Below are 19,521 nucleotides of genomic sequence, written 5' to 3'. Positions count from 1 at the left end.
AGGGGGGTACTCAAGAAGGCCAGAACATCGGTCAACCTCTCAGTGACCCTCATAGCTCTGCTATGGCATCATGCGGAATGGTTCATAGACCTTCTGCAGCTCCTAACGGAGCCCCTAGAGAACTCCCTCCACGACACGATCTACTCAGACAACCATACGTCAACATTTACCACAAAGCTGTAGCTTCGCTACGACTTACGCCTGGAGACTATACAGCATCTCCTCACTCAGAGAGGATTTTCGCAACAAGTTGCGAACAGGATTTCTGGATACCTGCATAAGTCATCAGCAGCAGTCTACCAGGCAAAGTGGAATGTCTTCTGTGTTTGGTGTCGTGGAAGGGGTATCTCTCCACTCAATCCCACTATTCCTGCAATAGCGGAGTACTTCGTGTATTTGCGTGAATAAATGCGCCTTTCACTTTCGGCAGTAAAAGGCTATTGCTCAGCCTTGAGCCTCACCTTCAAATTGAATGGAGTTGACATTTCCTCATTGCTAGAACTTTCCTTACTGATATGGAATTACAAATTCTGGAGAGGGAGGTCTCAACCTTCCGGACTCACCAGTGGTAGCTTATACACCCCCCCCTGGAACCCCCCCAAGCGGCGGCGCGAGCCCTAAACCACGCCCCCTTGGGCGGAGTTACCAGAGACGAGCGGATTGACTCGGCAATGGAAGTCACATTTCTGAAGTTGACTTCGGCACAGAACGTTCTCCTCTTTTTCCCTCCCGCTGCTCCCAACTTTTGCTGATTTTCATTATCCTGCACTCAGCAACCAGAGTAATATCTCAGCCCACGGCTTAATTATGTCTAGGCAAATTCTTACCTCCGCGGAGGTGCATCGGCTTAGCGAAGACTCCAGCGGAGAGGAGAACGTAATCAGTAACGAAAAACGCACACAATCGACTGCAGATAGTGATATGCCTTCTAATTCTGATATCGTAAATATGTTACTACAACAGAATCAAACTCTTATGCAAATCATCCAGAAAAGGTAAGGTTTTAAATTCTGTTTACAACGAAAACGTCATATGGAAAGCAGCTGATTTAGACTAATGACGTCACAAATGCAAATGGCGGCCCCCATACGTAAGCTTGTTATGATTTGAATGCTTAGAGCAGGCACTTCCGAACATAGCGTAAGTAGCTTAAGCAAAGCATGTGCATGATTACTACACGATTAATCGGTATAAACAAACTAAATACTCCAATTTTTATATATTACAAAATTATAATTAAGCACACAAAACAAATTGCTTGCCTGACACATTAAAAGCACGCGCTTAATAGGCAGTAGGCTAGACCACAGGTAAGTTCGAGCTTACATTTCTCGCTTTAAACCTATCGACACTAGCCTAGGCCCTGGGGGGCTATCTGATAAGGGTTACATATGAGGCAGGTCTAGTTTATTAATAATAACAGATTTAAACTTATCATTCACTTAAATATGGCACTGAATTAACCTAAGAGGGCTATTTGAGTCGTGAACCCCATTGCCTGACTTCAGCCTTCTAGGTCCGCTGCTGTCCATATTTACTATACCTGTTGAACAAAATTTCAATTATTCTATGGTAAATAAATCACTGATATTAAACATTCATCTCGGCAGAAGTGGTTCACCTGCTAAGAAGAATGAGGCTCCCCCTCCTACTAAGCGCTCAAGACGATCACCTGAATTACCTGAAAGTGCAAATTTAGACCTCTTTTCCTTTTATAATAATGGAGACGAAAGTGATTACGAAGATTTCAACCTTCTTACCTTCAATAAACCCATCCCTTCATATATTTCCACCAATTTCAAAGCTGAACCATCTTTTCATAGAGAAGGGAAAATTCAATTGAATAATTCACTAGTAGCATTAACTTTCAGTGAAGGCCATAGTGATAACCGGGATAAATTCTTTGTTAGTAGTCAAAATAAGGAGTTCTCAGACTTTTTTAAATTAATTAATACTCCAAAGTTGAATTTCTGGCCTGAAGGTAAGGTATTTGATGACAGTTATAAGAGAAAATTTTTCTATGACATTGAAAATATTAAAATGAGTATTTCTGCCTTTCAAGGGCATGCAGCACTGGCACACATTGTATACCCCTCCAAAGTAAATGACATTGATTTTTTGTCCAAAATTATTATTGGTCCCCTAAGGAGGAGCATAGACCTCATACAAAATTTGATAAGAAATTTCAGAAGCAGAGCACTTCCTAGATACCTCAAGGAAGAAGTAAGAGATCTTATAATCAAAGCAGACATTAAAGAAGTTTGGAATTTAACTGAAGACCAAAAATCAGCCATTGCTGCCTGCTTTCACAAAGGTCCCCTCCTCAGAGGAGGGGCAGCAAACTTCAGGGGTAGGAAATTCAACTTCGGGGGCAGATTTCAGGGAAGAAGGTTCAGTTTCCTCAAAGGTAACCCTAACTTTAGATTCAAGTCTCAGCCACTTAGAAGAGGTAATAGGCGAGGTGGGTACAGGGGGGGGAGGTCACAAAATGGACAAGCTAATAGTTCAGGAGCCAGAGAAAAGAAAGACCCTAGAAATTGAGCCATGCTCCGCACCAGTTCAAAGAGAAATTTTTTCAGCACCAGTATTTTATGCACCAGTTGATAACGATGTTTACTCTGCACCAGTTAATAATGAGCTTTGCTCAGCACCAGTTAATGAGCTTTGCTCAGCACCAGTTAATTACGAGCTTTGCTCAGCACCAGTGGTTAATGAGCTTTGCTCAGCACCAGATAATAACGAGCTTTGCTCCGCACCAGACCATCATGACATTGGGCCAAATGCTATAAATCAAGATAGAAGTAAAGAGACCTCGCCTTTGGCCTCAAAACCAATGAATAACTCCTCCCAGAGCCCCCCAGAGAATAGGATAGGTAAGTCATTATTGATGAATATTGATAGTTGGAGAAAGCTTCCTAATGCCTCTTTTGCTTGTAAAATTATCAATGAAGGGGTGAGAATTCCGTTTAATAATAAACTTAAAGCCCAGAGGTCATTAAAAAGAACAGGTAAAGATAGATTTTATTCAATTAACAAGCGTAAAATATTGGAAAGTGAATGTGACAGACTGCTAAAACTAGGTGTCATAGAGCAGATCCCCAGAACTTCCTTTTACTACTCCAACCACATATTTTATAAATTCAAACCAGATGGAACAGTACGACTAATCTTTGACATGAAAGTGCTCAACACCATGATTAAAAAACCTTCTTTTACCATGCTCAAGGCCAATACTATATTTCCCTATCTACATCTAAACTCTTGGGCCTGCAAACTAGATTTAAAAGATGCTTATTGGCACATTCCATTACATGCAAGTAGCCAGAAATTTCTAACCTTCAAACTAGGTAAAAGGAAGTTCAAATGGACTGTGATTCCCTTTGGACTAAAGACAGCACCTTATATTTTTTCAAAAATAATGTACACAGTGATCAAGTATATTAGAACCTCATATAACATCTTAATATTCAACTATCTTGATGACATTCTCATATTAGCAAAAGATTATGTAAAATGTAAAAATCACATTCAGCTAGTCATTAAGATCTTGTCAGACTTAGGATGGAATATCTCACTTAAAAAATCTACAATTGAACCGACTCAAAGAATTGAATTTTTAGGAGTGCATTACAATATGATTAAGAAAACTATGAATCCCAGTGGGAAAAACATAGAGAAGTGTGTCGAATTAGCCAAAGCTTTCTCCAACTCTATTAAATCCGACCTGCATTCTTATCAAATGTTAATCGGAGCTTTAAATTTTAGTGCATCCTATACAAGCTTGGGAAGATTCCATCTTAAATATCTCCACAGGTACCACAGTTATTTTAATTCAGGGTACAAAATCATTCCCCACACCTTCAAAAAATACCTAAAGCCATGGGAACAGAGACAAATGTACAGAGAGATTAACATTCCAAAACCACAGATAGATGCAGAACTTTTCACTGACGCTTCCAACCAGGGTTGGGGAGGTGCATTAGTAATAGCGGGTAATATGCTCTCAATAAATGGAACTTGGACAAATGAAGAATCCTCCCTTCACATCAATGTAAGAGAGTTATTAGCTTGCTTCTATTCTTTGGAACACTTCATCACAAGGTTATACAACAAGGTAGTCTTAATACATGTTGATTCAAAGGTTACTAATTGTTGGATAAAGAAACAGGGTAGTATCAGAAACAAGTTAGCCCATGAACTAGTCAGGAAAATACTTAGTACCATGAAGGATCACAACATACAGATAAATTCCAGATGGATCAGGGGAGTAAGTAACACCATCGCAGACTCACTTTCCAGGGACCTGGGTTCCATTCACACAGAAACTTCCCTCAGTGACAGTCTATTCTCCTTAATCTGCTCTGACTTCAATTTCACCCCAGAAATAGATCTGTTCTCAAATGGTTTCAATACTAAGTGCAAAAAGTTCTGTTCATCTCTTCCAAATCAAAAAGCCATCAGCAATAATGCACTTACGATTAGCTGGAAGGGATCAACACCCCTCTATGCCTTTCCACCAGGATTCTTACTACACAAAGTAGCTTTTAAAATCAATAAAGAATGCAATAATAATATGCTTTTCTGCACCATATCGCAGGGGACGGAACCATGGATTCCATTAGTGAAGTCAGTCGCGAAGCAGCACAAACGATATATTGTGAAGATCGAAGACTACCAGATAGTTCTCAAGGATTGTATCTCACCCTCAGCAAAGCTCCAATCAACTTTGATCGCCTTCAAAATTTAAAGGATCAGCTCCCTAACGTCTTTCCTCCTGAGGTTTGCTCCAAAATTGCTGTCAGCTTGAGGGACAGCTCCTTGCACAAGTATGAAAACCTATACAACATTTTTAAAAGTTTCATTCACAAGGAGTATGGAAGAGACAACAAATTTCCCCTGTTAGCAATTATTTTATTTTTCAATCACCTTATAGACAAAGGTCTGTCTTACAACACCCTGAAGAGCTACAGAGCAGCTTTAGGTCCTATCTTGTCAGGCTATTTCCCAGGTTACTGTCTTGCAGAGGACAAATATGTCAAAGCAATGATATCGGGAGTTAATAGAAGGAAACCTAGAAATTCTCACCAGTTCCCTGGCTGGGATCTAGACAAAGTAATTTCATTTCTCAACACCACGAAAGATAACTCTACCTTACTACTGACACAGAAAACCTTGTTCCTAGTAGCCTTAGCTTGCCCTTTAAGAGCTAATCAATTTAACAATCTCAGCATTTCCAGGAGCACCTTCACCCCAGAACACATTGTCTTACGGAACCACCCTTCCTTCATGGCCAAAAACCAAAAGAACAACTACACGCCAATAGAGATCAGCTTTAGGAAGCTTCCTAACAGACCAAAAATATGTCCAGTCAGACAATTGAACTTCTATTTGGAATACACCAACAAAGTCTGTATGGAAAGAAACATAGACAGGAAAGACCACATATGGCTAGATGAACACTTCAAGATAATGTCTCTACAAAAAATGAGACAACTTTTTAGGGAGTGCATTTTCAGAGCCGACCCAAATGCAACTAAACAGTCAACGAATTTTCACTCTATAAGGGGGCAAGCTTCATCAAGACTGCTATACAATGGAGTATCGATACAAGAAATCATGTCCAGAATGAATTGGAGAAGCGACTCTGTCTTCAGCTCTTACTATGCTCTCCTCGGCTTACAGGGAGCTTTCGATGCTGTGGTCGCTGGACTTCATCTTCAAGCCCCCTGAAGCATCTGCCTAGCTACCACTGGTGAGTCCGGAAGGTTGAGACCTCCCTCTCCAGAACTGTAAGTTTACTTGTGAACGAAGGTTCTGGAGTGGGAGGTGAGACCTTCCGGACTCAAAGTCTGGGTCACCCTCCAACCCTTCCCCCGTGAGCCGAGGAGACCATGTACAGTACTTAGGAGGGAATATTCTAACAACTTCATAATTCAACAGAGTAGGCTATATACAAGAACACACACATACAATCACTATTATTCCACAGAAAACAAACTAACTGGAATCTTTCAATATTCATATCAACCAAGAGAGCACAAGAAGATTGAATTTACTAGTAAAAAGACCTTTATGTCCAACAATTTGCACCTTCACAGTAATTCCTTCATAACTTGCACTACCAAGGTAAGCTCAACCACTTCTGTGTTATTTTTTGTTCTATTACAACTTCAAAAATGTGACTTCCATTGCCGAGTCAATCCGCTCGTCTCTGGTAACTCCGCCCAAGGGGGCGTGGTTTAGGGCTCGCGCCGCCGCTTGGGGGGGTTCCAGGGGGGGGTGTATAAGCTACCACTGGTGAGTCCGGAAGGTCTCACCTCCCACTCCAGAACCTTCGTTCACAAGTAAACTTACAGCTTACCTGTCTTCAGTTGGAAGTGAGACCTCCTCCATGGAACGTGGTTCGAGTTCTCTGGTCTCTAAAGAGACCTCCCCAGGCAACAGATTGCCACCTGACTTGGAAGACAGTGTTCCTGCTCGCCTTGGCTTCGGCCAAACGAGTCAGTGAATTACATGGTCCCTCATATGACGTCGCCCATTCAAGGGGATAGGGAGTGGTAATGTTCAGCTTTGTCCCTGAGTTTGTTGCTCAAAATCCGGGAGTGTTGGATCCTAGATTTGACTCCTTCTGGATAATGAGTCTCCGCTCTGTAACAGATAACTCAGATCATCTCTTACTTTGCCCAGTGAGGAGTTTGAGACTCTACCTTAAGAGAAGAGCTGCAGCTCGCCCCCGAGTGCCTGCACTTTTTCGTCAGCACAGGGAGGAACAAGAGGAGGATTACCAAGAACACCATTTCTGCTTGGATTCGCTGGGTCATAGACCATTCTCTGAATCCAGAACCTCCTCCATCACGTCGTCCCAGAGCTCACGATGATCTGGGGCGTAGCAACATCTCTGGCCTTCAAGAGAAACTACTCCGTGATGCAGGCTCTACAGGCTGAGGTGTGGAAACACCAAACAACTTTCTGAGCCCATTATGTTTTCTATTGGCCCTGTGGTGGTTGCACAACAGCTGGTCTAATACCTCAAGCTCCTTATTGGACAAGTAGCAGAGGTTTGAGGGCACTTTTACCCAGTTTTAGGCTGTGTGAATGAAAATGTATGACTGGCTGTTATTCTTTTCTTCATTCTCCCATCCTGTGTCCTCTGCACAAGCTGACTCCAATCACTGCAGGTAAACCATGCTCCCTTGTGTACCTAGTATTGTGTCAATACTGTTGCAGCCACATACCCTGGCGAGGTGGTATTGGGACAGTTTTGGTTACAACAGTTTTTCCTACAAAGACTCAGAATAACTTTTACCTTGATAGTCACACCGCTTATCTCAACACAGCTTGCATAGGCCGCAGACCTTGCGTAGCTAGGTTTAGCGAGGTGTCAGGGACTCCTTATTTTTGGTACTAACCTACTCAAGAAAGGGAGCCCCCAGTAAAGCCAAAAGTTAGATGGCCAGGGACGTTCACCCTTCTAATGGATGAGTTACTCTTTATAAATAGTGTAGGTTTGTATTTCAGTTACGGAACAAATGACAAATTTGGAGGTAATTTGTATTTTTCTAACGATACAAACCTTTAGCTATTTATACAAACTTACCCACTGACCCTGTCCCCCCTTGAAGTCCTACCTCTAAGCAAAGTAAGCTCAGTCACAGGTGTGTGAGCGGGAGGGGTAACGAGCTAACATCCCCCCCTCTAACAAGCGTGATGGGTAGTTAACCCTCTAGATTTTAATAGCTCATCCTTTCAGCATCACCAAAAGTAATACAGTACCCCTAATAAATAGCTAAAGGTTTGTATCATTAGGAAAAATACAAATTACCTCCGAATTTGTCATATATTTATTTGTTACATCCGAAATCTCCCTGTGAGGTGGAATTGTGTAATGTCTAGTTGTTCCGTAACCGAAATACAAACCACGCTATTTACAAAGGGTTACCTTTTAGCGTAGCTGAAATGGCGAGCCATTAGAATTTAACGAGGGTGTATTACCCCCGCGCTAGTTAGCGGGGGGGTAGGGGAGTGGTAGCTAGCTACCCCTCCTCCCCCTCACACACAGGTGAATACTCTCTTTCACTTTTGGCTCGGACTGTGACAGACGTCTCTGTCTTGGTCCTCTCTTGGCAGCCATTGTTTGTTTTGTCTTTACTTAATCGCTTACTTTTCATTTACTCTATATATGTAAACATGTTTTCATGTTTGTATATATATTTGAGTATAGAAATAAGTAAGTTTCCTTTTCAGATTTGTGTGTGTAGTGTACGATATCTACGTGGAGGCCTCGGCAGTTAGGCCACCACGGCGTATTTTATGGGTGGCGATCGAGTTTGACTTATGTCTTTCTCTCTCTCTCTCTTGAGGTCGTTCACCCTTTTACTACGTGTTACTACGCCCTTGTAGCTTCCTTTCCGTGTGGGGGGGTTGCTGCGCCGTACGTTTGTCTCAATTAGTTATGAATCTAATTGTAGTTGTTTTTTGTTTTTCAGCTTGTAGAACGATTCCTTTCGGGGTTTTCGTTCTTTCTTTAGTGTTCATTCATTTTTAAATTACATAATTACATAGTTACATAATTATAATTGTTATAATTCTGTTTTGGTTACAGCTCTCCTTCCGCGAGTGTAAGTGGTTGTGAGGGCACGTGCCTGTTGTGTAATTCTTGTTTCCTTTCCCTCGGGATTCCTCTTCGGAGCCTTCCCGGGGGAATGAATGTGTACTAATGTTTTTTTGTTTTATTTTTTTACAGTTACCGATCTAATTCGTTTCTGTAATATGGCAACGGTGTGAGCTGTCTGGTTGAGTCCTGGGGATTCGGCTGTTGATGCCTCCCCCCTTGTATTTTCGTCAGGGGCGTGTCTCCTTCTACTGGAAGTACTCCCGTGACGACGGACAGCTCTCCAGTTCATTTTAGAACTCTCAGGAGGCTTGCCTCCTTGGGCGGGTAACTTTCCTTCCGAGGGAAGTTTTTCCTGTCCAGGCTTGAGTTTTTCCCCTTTTGGGGGGTTCTTCTCTTGCCTTTTTTTCGTGCGACTATGCTCTTGGTGCTGAGCGGTCGCACCTGCAGTTTCGCTCAAGGGGCTGGGCAACTGCAGGAGCTCCTCTTCGGAGGATTGCTCCTTTTAGGTCACTGGCTGACCAGTCTCTTACACGAAGTGTTTCTCTTTCGTTCGCGAGAGAGTACACTCATAGAGACTCCTCTTCGGAGGTTTCTTCTGTTGCTGTTGCTGTTGGCCTCCCTCGCCGTAAGGCCCACCGTCCGCCTCGTCGTAAGGGCCTCTCATCTCCCTATAAGGGTGCTTGAGGCGCCTTTTTGGATCTCCGTTTGCAGCCTACAACTCCTTTTTCTCGATCTTCCGCCTTGGTGCAGATGGACAGCAGTCTGATCTCGTCTTCCGACGGGCAACGGTCTTCCCGACGGACAACGGTCTTCCGACGGACATCAATCTCCCGGCGGACAACGATCCCTTCGGGGCAAAGGGTTGCCCCCACGGGGGTTCTTCCCTTGCGTGTCAGGGTTTCCCTGCGCGCCCTTCTGCTGTGTTCTCTCCTGCTCCTGCTCAGTGTTAGCACACAGGCGCTCTTCTGCTCATCAGCGTTCTGTTCGTCAGCGCTTTCAAGATGATCATCCCTGCGGTTCCTGTTGGTTCCTGTTACGCGCCCTGTGCGCCCACGTTCGCCCTCGCGATCTAGAACTTCGGTTCAGGTCGGGGTCAAGGACTCTTCTTCTTTGCGCAGGCTTCCACGCGTAGCCTTCTGCTCGTCAGCGATCATCAGCTCGCCAGCGATCACCTGTCTCGGCGATCTCCGGATCGCCCACGTGTGTTACAGCCGGCACGCCAACGTTCTCCAACACTTCTGAAGGAACATGGTTCGCCAGCTACTAGCTCACCTGCGGATGCTGATCGCCATCGCGCGACCCTCAACTGTGGATGCTGATCGCCATCGCGCGACCCTCAACTGCGGATGGTGATCGCCATCGCGCGACCCTCAACTGCGGATGCTGATCGCCATCGCGCGACTCTCAACTGCGGATGCTGATCGCCATCGCGCGACCCTCAACTGCGGATGCTGATCGCCATCGCGCGACCCTCAACTGCGGATGCTGATCGCCATCGTGCGACCCTCAACTGCGGATGCTGATCGCCATCGCGCGACCCTCAACTGCGGATGCTGATCGCCATCGCGCGACCCTCAACTGCGGATGCTGATCGCCATCGCGCGACCGCACACCTGCGGATGCTGATCGCCATCGCGCGACCGCACACCTGCGGATGCTGATCGCCATCGCGCGACCGCACACCTGCGGATGCTGATCGCCATCGCTCGACCCTCAACTGCGGATGCTGATCGCCATCGCGCGACCCTCAACTGCGGATGCTGATCGCCATCGCGCGACCCTCAACTGCGGATGCTGATCGCCATCGCGCGACCCTCAACTGCGGATGCTGATCACCATCGCGCGACCCTCAACTGCGGATGCTGATCGCCATCGCGCGACCCTCAACTGCGGATGCTGATCGCCATCGCGCGACCGCACACCTGCGGATGCTGATCGCCATCGCTCGACCCTGCGCATGCTGATCACCATCGCGCGACCCTCAACTGCGTATGCTGTTCACCATCGCGCGATCACCCACCAGCAGATGCTGCTCGCCATCGCGCGACCGCCGACCTGCGCATGCTGATCGCCATCGCGCGACCCTAGCCTGCTGATCACCATCGCTCGACCCTGCGCATACTGATCACCATCGCGCGACCCGGCGCATGCTGATCACCATCGCGCGATCGCCCTCCTGCACAGGCTGCTCGCGATCGCTCACCTTCGCATACTGCTCGCCAACGCACGATCGCTCACCTGCGCATACTGCTTGACCATCACGTCGGCATAACACAACGCGCCATCGCCAACCTGCGCGTTAGCGCTCACCAGCTCACCACCGATCGCTTGTTGATCCATATCGCCAGCGGTCTTCCTCGCCCACGCGGCAACGCGTTTCCTCGCCATCGCGCTAACGCTTGCGTTCGCCGCCTCGGACTCGCTCTCATCCACCTGCCCACCCTCACGACCGCTCGCCCGCGCGCCCGCGCGACCCCATCGCCCGTGCGCCCGCGCGACCACTCGCCTGCGCGCCCACGTGCCTGCACGTCTACGCTCATGCTCTCCAATGTTCGCCCACGCGCGAACCAACGGTTTTTCCATCGCGCGGAAGGATGGTGTTCCGTCGCGCGAACCTACAGTGTTTCTTCGCACAAATGTCGGCTTATTTCTTGCAGTATCCATTGCTCGTCTATGGGTTATCGCTCGCCGACCACCAGCTCTCGCCCTTCCTACCACGTTCGCCCTCCTTCTGCGCTCCTTCGCTCACCTTCGTTTGCGTTACCGCGCATGGGCGCTTCCACGTTCGCCCACGCGAAAATCTTTGAATTTCCGTCGCGCGAGCTCCAGGGCGATTGCGACCACGATTCCCAATGGGGTTTTCGCACCATGACCAGCCTGGCGGGTTCTTCTGGAGCGTATTTCCAGAACATGGCCTCACCCCGTAAACGCAGAGCATGGCACTTGCAAGAATAGGAGAAACTTAAGGGAGATCTGAGCAACACTCCTCTTTCCTGAACCTGGGTTAGCCCTTCCCCGTCACTCCCTGGAAGGATTTTTGGGGGGGGGGCTTTCCGTTCGAGATTTCTCCATCGGACAAGGGGTGACTGCTTACCTCTTCCTCTGGGAGCTTACCAGGTTCTTTCCCTCCTCGGTTACGGCCCGAGGTTTGGTTCAAGGAAGCTACAGGAAGATCAAGGGTACTTTCCTCCTCTCGAGCTCAGGCACCTTGGCCTTTCGTCGTTAAGTATCTAACTTGCGGACAAGCTCGATGTTGTACCATCTGGACGCGCTGACTGAGGGCTTTCTTCGGGTGTCTCATCTGTGGAGGTTGACGACCTCAGACACCCTTCCATCCTTGAGAAGAGTTTGTTTGTGCCCAAGGACAGAGACTTAGACAGCTGCTGTGCGGAGGAAATCGACTTCCGGTTTCACTCCTCCAAGGCGCTTTCTTCCAGACTCTGCAGGGCTCCAGCGCCCTTTTCTTTCAACTACGTCGGCCTAAGTTATCGGCTACGACAACTGGGACAAGGTGTCCAATTGCAGTTTCCTCCTGTCAGGAACAGATGGCACGGGAGACTCCCCCGGGGGGGCATAGTCCTAAAAGGAGTTTACGAACTCTAGGATTGCAGGTTTTTCGCTGGGAGGATGCTTAAGGTTACTCATCCGAATAACAGCTTCCCGATACCCATTCCCGCACAATCTCTGTGATTAGCCAAGGATATCGTGCCTGCCGTCTCTGTCAGCGAATTCAGTGTCTCTGAACCTCTATGCCATAGCATCAGCAGAGTTGCCCGGTTGGGCAGAATGATCCATACCTTAGGCGAAGGTCTTCCTTAGGATCATCGACGGCTTCACCCCCGGCCCCCTCAGTCGATCCTTCCTTGTAAGGAAGGATCTGAGAGGGGATGTCCGTAGTCGACCTCTCAGCCCTGATCAAGTTTGTCGAACAAACTTCGGCCAGCGTAGACCAGCAGAATCGATCAGACTGGTAACGAGGCGACAGGACTCCTTAACCCTGGATCGGAAGGACGGGTACTTTCAGTTTCCATTCCATCCATCTTCCAGGGTGCTCGTCGAATTCAGCCTAGACTGCAAGTATTCCTGCTTATGATGCAGTGTGGCTATCCCGCCGTGGCATAGCAGGTTTGTTTCCCCAGAGAACTCTCCCTGCCTTCCTCTTGGCCGCTCAGGTGCAGGCTTCCGCCTCCTCTGCTGTTTGGAGGGCTGGTCAACTCCGGTAGGCTCGGGTTCGACCTTCTTCAGCGCCGGGACAAGCTTCCGGATGCTTACCATGAGTGTGGGCTCATGGTATTTTGCTTGGAGCCTTCTCTTCCTCTGCCTCAACATCTGGAGTATCTGGCCATGATATTGAGTCAACGGCCTTACCACGTTGGAAACCCCGCTTCTCGTCCGTCCAGCGAGGTTAAGCAACGTCGGTACTTGGATGGGTGACCACCTGGGGACGCCAGATTCTGTTACCACATCCTCCGAGCCTTCCTTTTGGTTGACTGTGGCAAGACTGAGGAGAGTCGCAGTACCTGTTCTCAGTCAAGCAGAGCTTTCAGCCCTACCTTGGAACGTTTCCTAGTTCTCCTTTCCTCATTGACCCGTCTATACTCCGAACGGTCGCCTCAGGATAAGTTCCATGTGGGGCGATCCAAGTTCCGGTGGCTTCAGGCAATGTTTAACCGGACTCCCTGGCCCTATGGGACCAGCGGAACTATTAGACCTGCAATGGGTGTTGACCTATGGAGCCTCTTGATGGTAGTGGATATTCTCGTCCTTCCCCACATTCTTGATGCGGTTCTCGGACTCGTCAAAGGAAAGGGGGGGGGTGGCATGTTCCGGTCCAGGCCTATGGTCAAGACCTGAAGGATACCTCTCCATCATTCAGGCAGACTTAGGGGCCTTAGTCTGGCCCCTCTTCAGATCCTACAGCTCCTGCCGAGTCGCCCCGTTGCGCGTCGACTTCATTCTAACCAGCAGGGGACGCATTTTCACACCTTCACATCTTGCAGTAGAGATACCGGGATGATTGAGATTCTCTCAATACCACCATCGGCTCTCTCATTCCAGGCAGGGGAATGTTTCTCTGACTATCCGAGCAGAGCCTCGTAGAGAGAGTGTACCTGAGGGTCTTTGACCTTGGGTAACCAGCTAGTGCTGGTCTGGGGGACCTGATCGCGACAGCTTGGAACCTCAAGCTTCCGCTATTCTTCCCCCCAGTCTCAGACCCCGAGACTCTGGCAAGATGCATTCCGGTGATGGTGGGACAACTTCGACGCCTGCGGTTTCCCTCCTTTTTGTCTGTGGACAATGGGTCTCAACAAGACCAGGTTGTCTGTCAACCTTTCAATGGGAGAGCTCCACTGGGACTATGCGCAGAACGGTTTCTGGACCCTCTGCTTCCCCTGACGGAACTCCCGGGAGAGCTTCTCCCACGGCGCAGACTACTCAAGCAACCACACTGCGACATCTCTCCCGAACCGGGGCGTCGCTTCGGCTTCATGCCTGGAGACACGACGCTAACTCCTCAAGAAGAGACAACCCGCTACAGTCGCGGTACGGAGGTCGCGTCATCTGCGATAGTCATCCACAGGGGTCTCCCAGGCAAAGTGAAGAGTCTAAGGTGGTTGGTGCTGTGGGAGATATACCTCTTCCCTTGAGGCCTCTTCTCCAGCAATAACGGTCTTATTGCCTTTCGGCGGGAGGAAACTCCTTTCCGCTCTCGGCAATGAAGCCTGTCGCTCAGCCTTTCCCTGACCTTCAGGCTTAAAGGAATAACTTTTTCCTGCCCGCTGGATCTATCCTCGCTCATGCGAAGCTACGATCGTCCCTGCCCTAGTCGGAGGAAGACCTCCAACTTGGAGCATGGCTCGGACTTTTAGTCCTTTAAGAGATCTTCTCAAGACCCTTTACGACAGGCCTCGGATTGTATTCCGCCTTGGGTCTTCTGCTCACTCTGGCCACGGCCAGTGTGTAAGCAATCTTCTTGGTCTCTTACTACTCCCCCCTTTCTAAGGAAGAGGGGAAGGCAACATTCAGGCTCGCTCCTGAGTTGTTGGCTAGACTCAGAATCTGAGGGTCCCGGCCCTTCGGTCCGATTCATTCAAGATTTCGAGTCTCCATTCTGTATCTGATGTCCCAAGACCTTCTCTTTCTTGCCAGTAAAGGAATTGAGAGGTTAGCGCTGGGAACAGCTGCAGTTTGTCCTCAGTGGCAGCTGATTTGGGAGCACAAGGAGGACATGGGGGGAGAGTCACCAGTATACCTCTTCAGCCCGGACTCAAGGACATTCATCTCGACCTGTCTCCAGACCCTCCCCCGTCACGTCGCCCTACAGCACGATGTTGGATACATCGCAACGTCCCTCGCCTTCGAGTAATACTACTCTGTGACGCAGGTGCTACAAGCTGGAGTCTGGAAGCGTCTAATGACCTTCGCAGCCCGCTTCCTGCAGGGCGTGACCCACAGGAGTCTCGATACGTTTTCTATCGCTCTGTGGTGGCTACACAACAGCTGGTCTAACCTCAGGCTCCTTTTTGGACAGGTAGCAGAAGGTTGAGGGCATTGTTATCAGGTTTTAGTCTGCATGAACGAAAGAAGTATGTCTGGCCCTTACTTCTTTCTTCATCATCCCCTCTACGGGGAAGCAGCATCCTGGTCTCTGCATAGCTGACCTCGAACCTCTGCAGGTAAACGATGCTTCCTTGTGTTCCGAGTATTGAGTCAATACTGTCGCGTCCCCCATACCCTGACGAGGTGGTATTGGGAACGTCCTAACCCAGAGTTCCTTCTGGAACTCCAGGTCAACTGCCTAGGACGGGTCACACTTCTTCCTTCACACACAAGCTTACGTAGGCCACATGGTTTCTTGCGGAGCAAGGAACTTGTGAGGTGCAGGGACTCCTTTTCTCGAGTGCGACTCACTCAGATTCTGAGTCCCCGGGTAAAGCCAAAGCCAGTATGGCTGGGGACTTTCCACCCTTCCTAAGGGGTAAGTCACCCTTTGTAAATAGCGTGGTTTGTATTTCGGTTACGGAACAAATGACAAATTCGAAGATAATTTGTATTTTTCCTAACCATACAAACCTTAGCTATTTACACATATTTGCCCGCCAGCCCTGTCCCCCAAGACAAGTCCTACCTCTAAGTGAAAGTGAGTATTCACCTGTGTGTGAGGGGGAGGAGGGGTAGCTAGCTACCACTCCCCTACCCCCCCCCGCTAACTAGCGCGGGGGTAATACACCCTCGTTAAATTCTAATGGCTCGCCATTTCAGCTACGCTAAAAGGTAACCCTTTGTAAATAGCTGAGGTTTGTATGGTTAGGAAAAATACAAATTATCTTCGAATTTGTCATGTTAAGTGTGGATTCTAGCTACAAGTTTACACTTATCTGGTCAACTCACAATGCTTAGTTCTTACGCTTTCGCATGGATTGCCCCGACCGTTAACTCTCAAAGTTAATGAGGGAACAGGTTGCCTCTAAACAGCTCATACGAAGCGCATAGTAGTACCCCGAGTCAGTCACCAACCAGTTGGTTTTTGGACTTCCACCCACCTAAGGGAGTCTCCCCACTGTAAAGAGCGTAAGGGTTTGTATATACAGTAGTGCCAGAACAAAAGACAAATTTGGAAATGATTTGTATTTTTCCTAACTATACAAACCTGGAGCTCTTAACACATGCTGGTCCCGCCATCAGCTTCCCCCAGGAAGTCCTATCGCAATTGCAAAGTGATGTTAAGTTACGGGTGCTGGTGTGAGCGGGGTGGTTGGCCTACCGTCTGCTCCCCCTCCGCTAACTACTGGAGGGTAGTTACACCTCACATAAAAGTTTTACGGCTAATTTCAGTTGTCGCCAAAATATATCTCCACTATAAAGAGCACGAGGTTTGTATAGTTAGAAAAAATACAAATTATTTCTAAATTATTCATTTACTTGTTATTTCTATTGATAAATGTTCAACCCCTCTCTTCTTACAGCTGAACTGTTAGTTGATAAAGCAATGGAACTTCGAAGTATTGGTGGCGTTTTTGGTGGCAATATAAAACCAACTCCCTTTTTGTGCCTTATTTTGAAGATGTTGCAGATCCAGCCTGAAAAAGATATCATTATAGAATTTATAAAACAAGATGAATTCAAGTTAGTATTATTTTCGTATTTTTAATTTTTGCTTATATGTATGTTAATACATACTAAACTTGTTTATAAATTGATACCAATCCTTATTTGATATGGCATGTGGGCAGCTGCCTGCATCAGTTTGAGAGGCTAATACAAAAAGCTATTTGTTTCTACATGAATACAAAGCATCCTCCTTTGTTATAGGAGAATAGATAACAGCAAAGCTGGAACACGGCAATTAAAATTATAACGAGGTGTAAACAACTGACAGGTAATTACCTATAGCTAGTGGGGAGGTGACTGTCTCAGTGCTACTGACAGCCATTTAGATCTCAGCCGTGTCTGAAAACAGTTGTTCTTGTTGGCTTGAATTTTGGCATAATTGATTTTGTTTTCTTTCTTTTCCAGTGTGTTTATGCATTGTTTGAAGGGGTTTTGGTTATAATTCAGCACCTTCGTGAATGTAAGAAGTGTTTCTTTACCTGGGTTCCTGTAGAAACTTTGATCACATCCAAGGGATTCTTTGAAGTGTGTGTGTTCATATCCTTTTAGTTTCATCCCTGCCTGGTGTTCGCGGTACTGGATTTGTTGCTCATGTGGTGATCGTCGTTGGGAGTGCCCTTGGAGTTACATTGAGGTAATCCAACTACAACCTCTCAATTAACACTTCTTTTGGCTATCCTTGAGGTAGGGAGGCCTTCGAGAGTCTTGCTTCCGAGGGGTCTTTTTTTCTTTTTAACTTGAGTAGGAGCCCGTAGGACTTCAACGCAATAGCTCTTAGGCTATTCTTATTCTTCCCTTGCCTCTCCAGGCACCTTCATAGGAAGGCAAGTCTCCCCTCCAGAGGCTCTACCTCTTGTGAGGTCCTGCAGGCGACTGCGGGTGTCTTCTTCAGAACCCAGGGCCTTGCCCCCCTGGAGGTTTTCTCTCTGGAGCATGCTCACCCAGAGCCTTCCCCTTCTGGATGTCTCCTCCAGGGCCTTAACTCTAAGGAGCAAGCTCCAAGTCTCTCTAACCTTGTCAAATCATCCCTCTTTGAAGGGGGATCTTAGACACCTCTGGAACTTCTTGACCTAACTACAGCTGGCATCTTTGGAGTAGCTACATTTGTTCCAACACAATGCAAACCTTTTTGCTCTTTACTATGGGTATATTACGTTGGCAAAACTGAAACAAGCCATAAACTATTTCTCGAGGTATAGCGGCGGTTGGTAGACCAGCCACCCCTCTCACACAAACACTGGTTGTATTAAGTCTCTCTCTCTCTCTCTCTCTCTCTCTCTCTCTCTCTCTCTCTCTCTCACACAAATAAATATGAAGGCGAAAGAGCAAATATAATAGAAAAGTTGGATTTTTTAATGGCAGAATTCCGGGAAATGAAGAAAAGAACATCATATCAGAACAGGAAGGAAGCATGGGAGAATCCATATTATTACCAATATTAAATAATGGGGATGAAACACAAACCATAATAGTAATGAATGCACAGGGTTTAGTCACGAGTAACTCTAAAAGGAAAATAGAGTTCTTAGAAGAACTAACCCAAATTGAAAAAATAGATATATTAAATATAAGTGAAACATGGTATTCCCAAGAGACTGGCAGTGATGACCAGATAAAGGGTTTCCAAACTTATAGATCAGACAGAAAAAATAGGAATCAAGGGGGAACCGCAATATATGGAAGAGACATAAATCAAGGAAAAGTATGTGAAAAATACAGCAACACAGAATGTGAATTGATTGCGGTAGAATTTGAATTTGAAAAACTAATGAATATTGTAGTTTACAGACCCCCAAACACTAAGGAGTTTGACATAATAATAGAAAAAATAGATGATATATGTAGAAACCATAAAGACTGGAATATACTCCTATCCGGAGATTTTAACTTTCCTTTCGTGGATTGGAAAGAACGGATAGAAGAAAGTGGTTGTATGTATACATATAAAAAAGATAGTAATAGTAGCGCAGAAGATAAGAGGCAATTTGAAAAGCTTCAAGATATGCTATTAGAACATAATATGCAACAAATAAACCACATTCCAACAAGAAAGGAAAATGTCCTAGATCTAGTATTTGTGAATGAGGTGAATTATGTTAAAGAAATAATAGTGTATAACACGGGAATTTCAGACCACAATGTCATAGAATTGATAGTTCATTCCAAAGCAAGTGATCACAGAATTAATAAAAGCACAAAACTTTGGGAAGGATATGGAAAATATAACTTTTACAGTAAGAATATAAAATGGTCAGAAATAAATGAAGAACTGAATAAAGAATGGAAAAATGTATTTATAAGTGATAATATACAGGTAAATACGGATATACTGTACAAAATACTGGAGAAAATTGTTGAAAAATATGTACCGAAAAAAAACAATAAACAAAAGACGTGCATACCAAGAGACAGAAGGATCTTATTTCAGAAAATTAAAAAGTGGAAGAAAAATCTTGCAAAAGAAAAAAATGTGTGGAAAATGAGGGAAATAAAATGTAAGATAGAAAATGCAGAACAAAAGATTATACAGTCGAAAGAAAATGAAAAAAGGGACTTAGAAGAAAGGACACTTCAAAATATAAAAAGAAACCCCAAAGTACTTTACTCCTATGCAAAAAAGATGAATAAAAGGAGAATAGAAATAGGCCCTCTAAGAATTGAAGGACGGCTAACGAATGAAAAAAAGGAAATATGCAACATATTAGCAGAAAAATATAAGAGTGAGTTCACGCCAAGAATTGCGAATGAGAATAATGAAACAGAAATGAGAGAAGAAAATGTTGAATATCTAACGG

General features: G+C 46.2%; 1 protein-coding gene across 1 annotated transcript in view; it reads left to right on the top strand.

Moving 5' to 3' along the window:
• Window positions 1-19,521, top strand: part of Prp38 (pre-mRNA processing factor 38) — a 77,759-nt gene that overhangs the window by 10,865 nt on the left and 47,373 nt on the right. Inside the window, exon 2 of the mRNA XM_068345200.1 lies at window positions 16,582-16,741. Within this exon, the coding sequence (XP_068201301.1) occupies window positions 16,582-16,741 (160 nt within the window). The remainder of the gene's footprint in view (window positions 1-16,581; window positions 16,742-19,521) is intronic.

Source organism: Palaemon carinicauda, chromosome 21, assembly GCF_036898095.1.
Source record: "Palaemon carinicauda isolate YSFRI2023 chromosome 21, ASM3689809v2, whole genome shotgun sequence".
Lineage (NCBI taxonomy): Eukaryota > Metazoa > Arthropoda > Malacostraca > Decapoda > Palaemonidae > Palaemon > Palaemon carinicauda.
The sequence above is the reverse complement of the archived record's forward strand: the minus strand, read 5'-3'. Positions and strand labels throughout refer to the sequence as shown.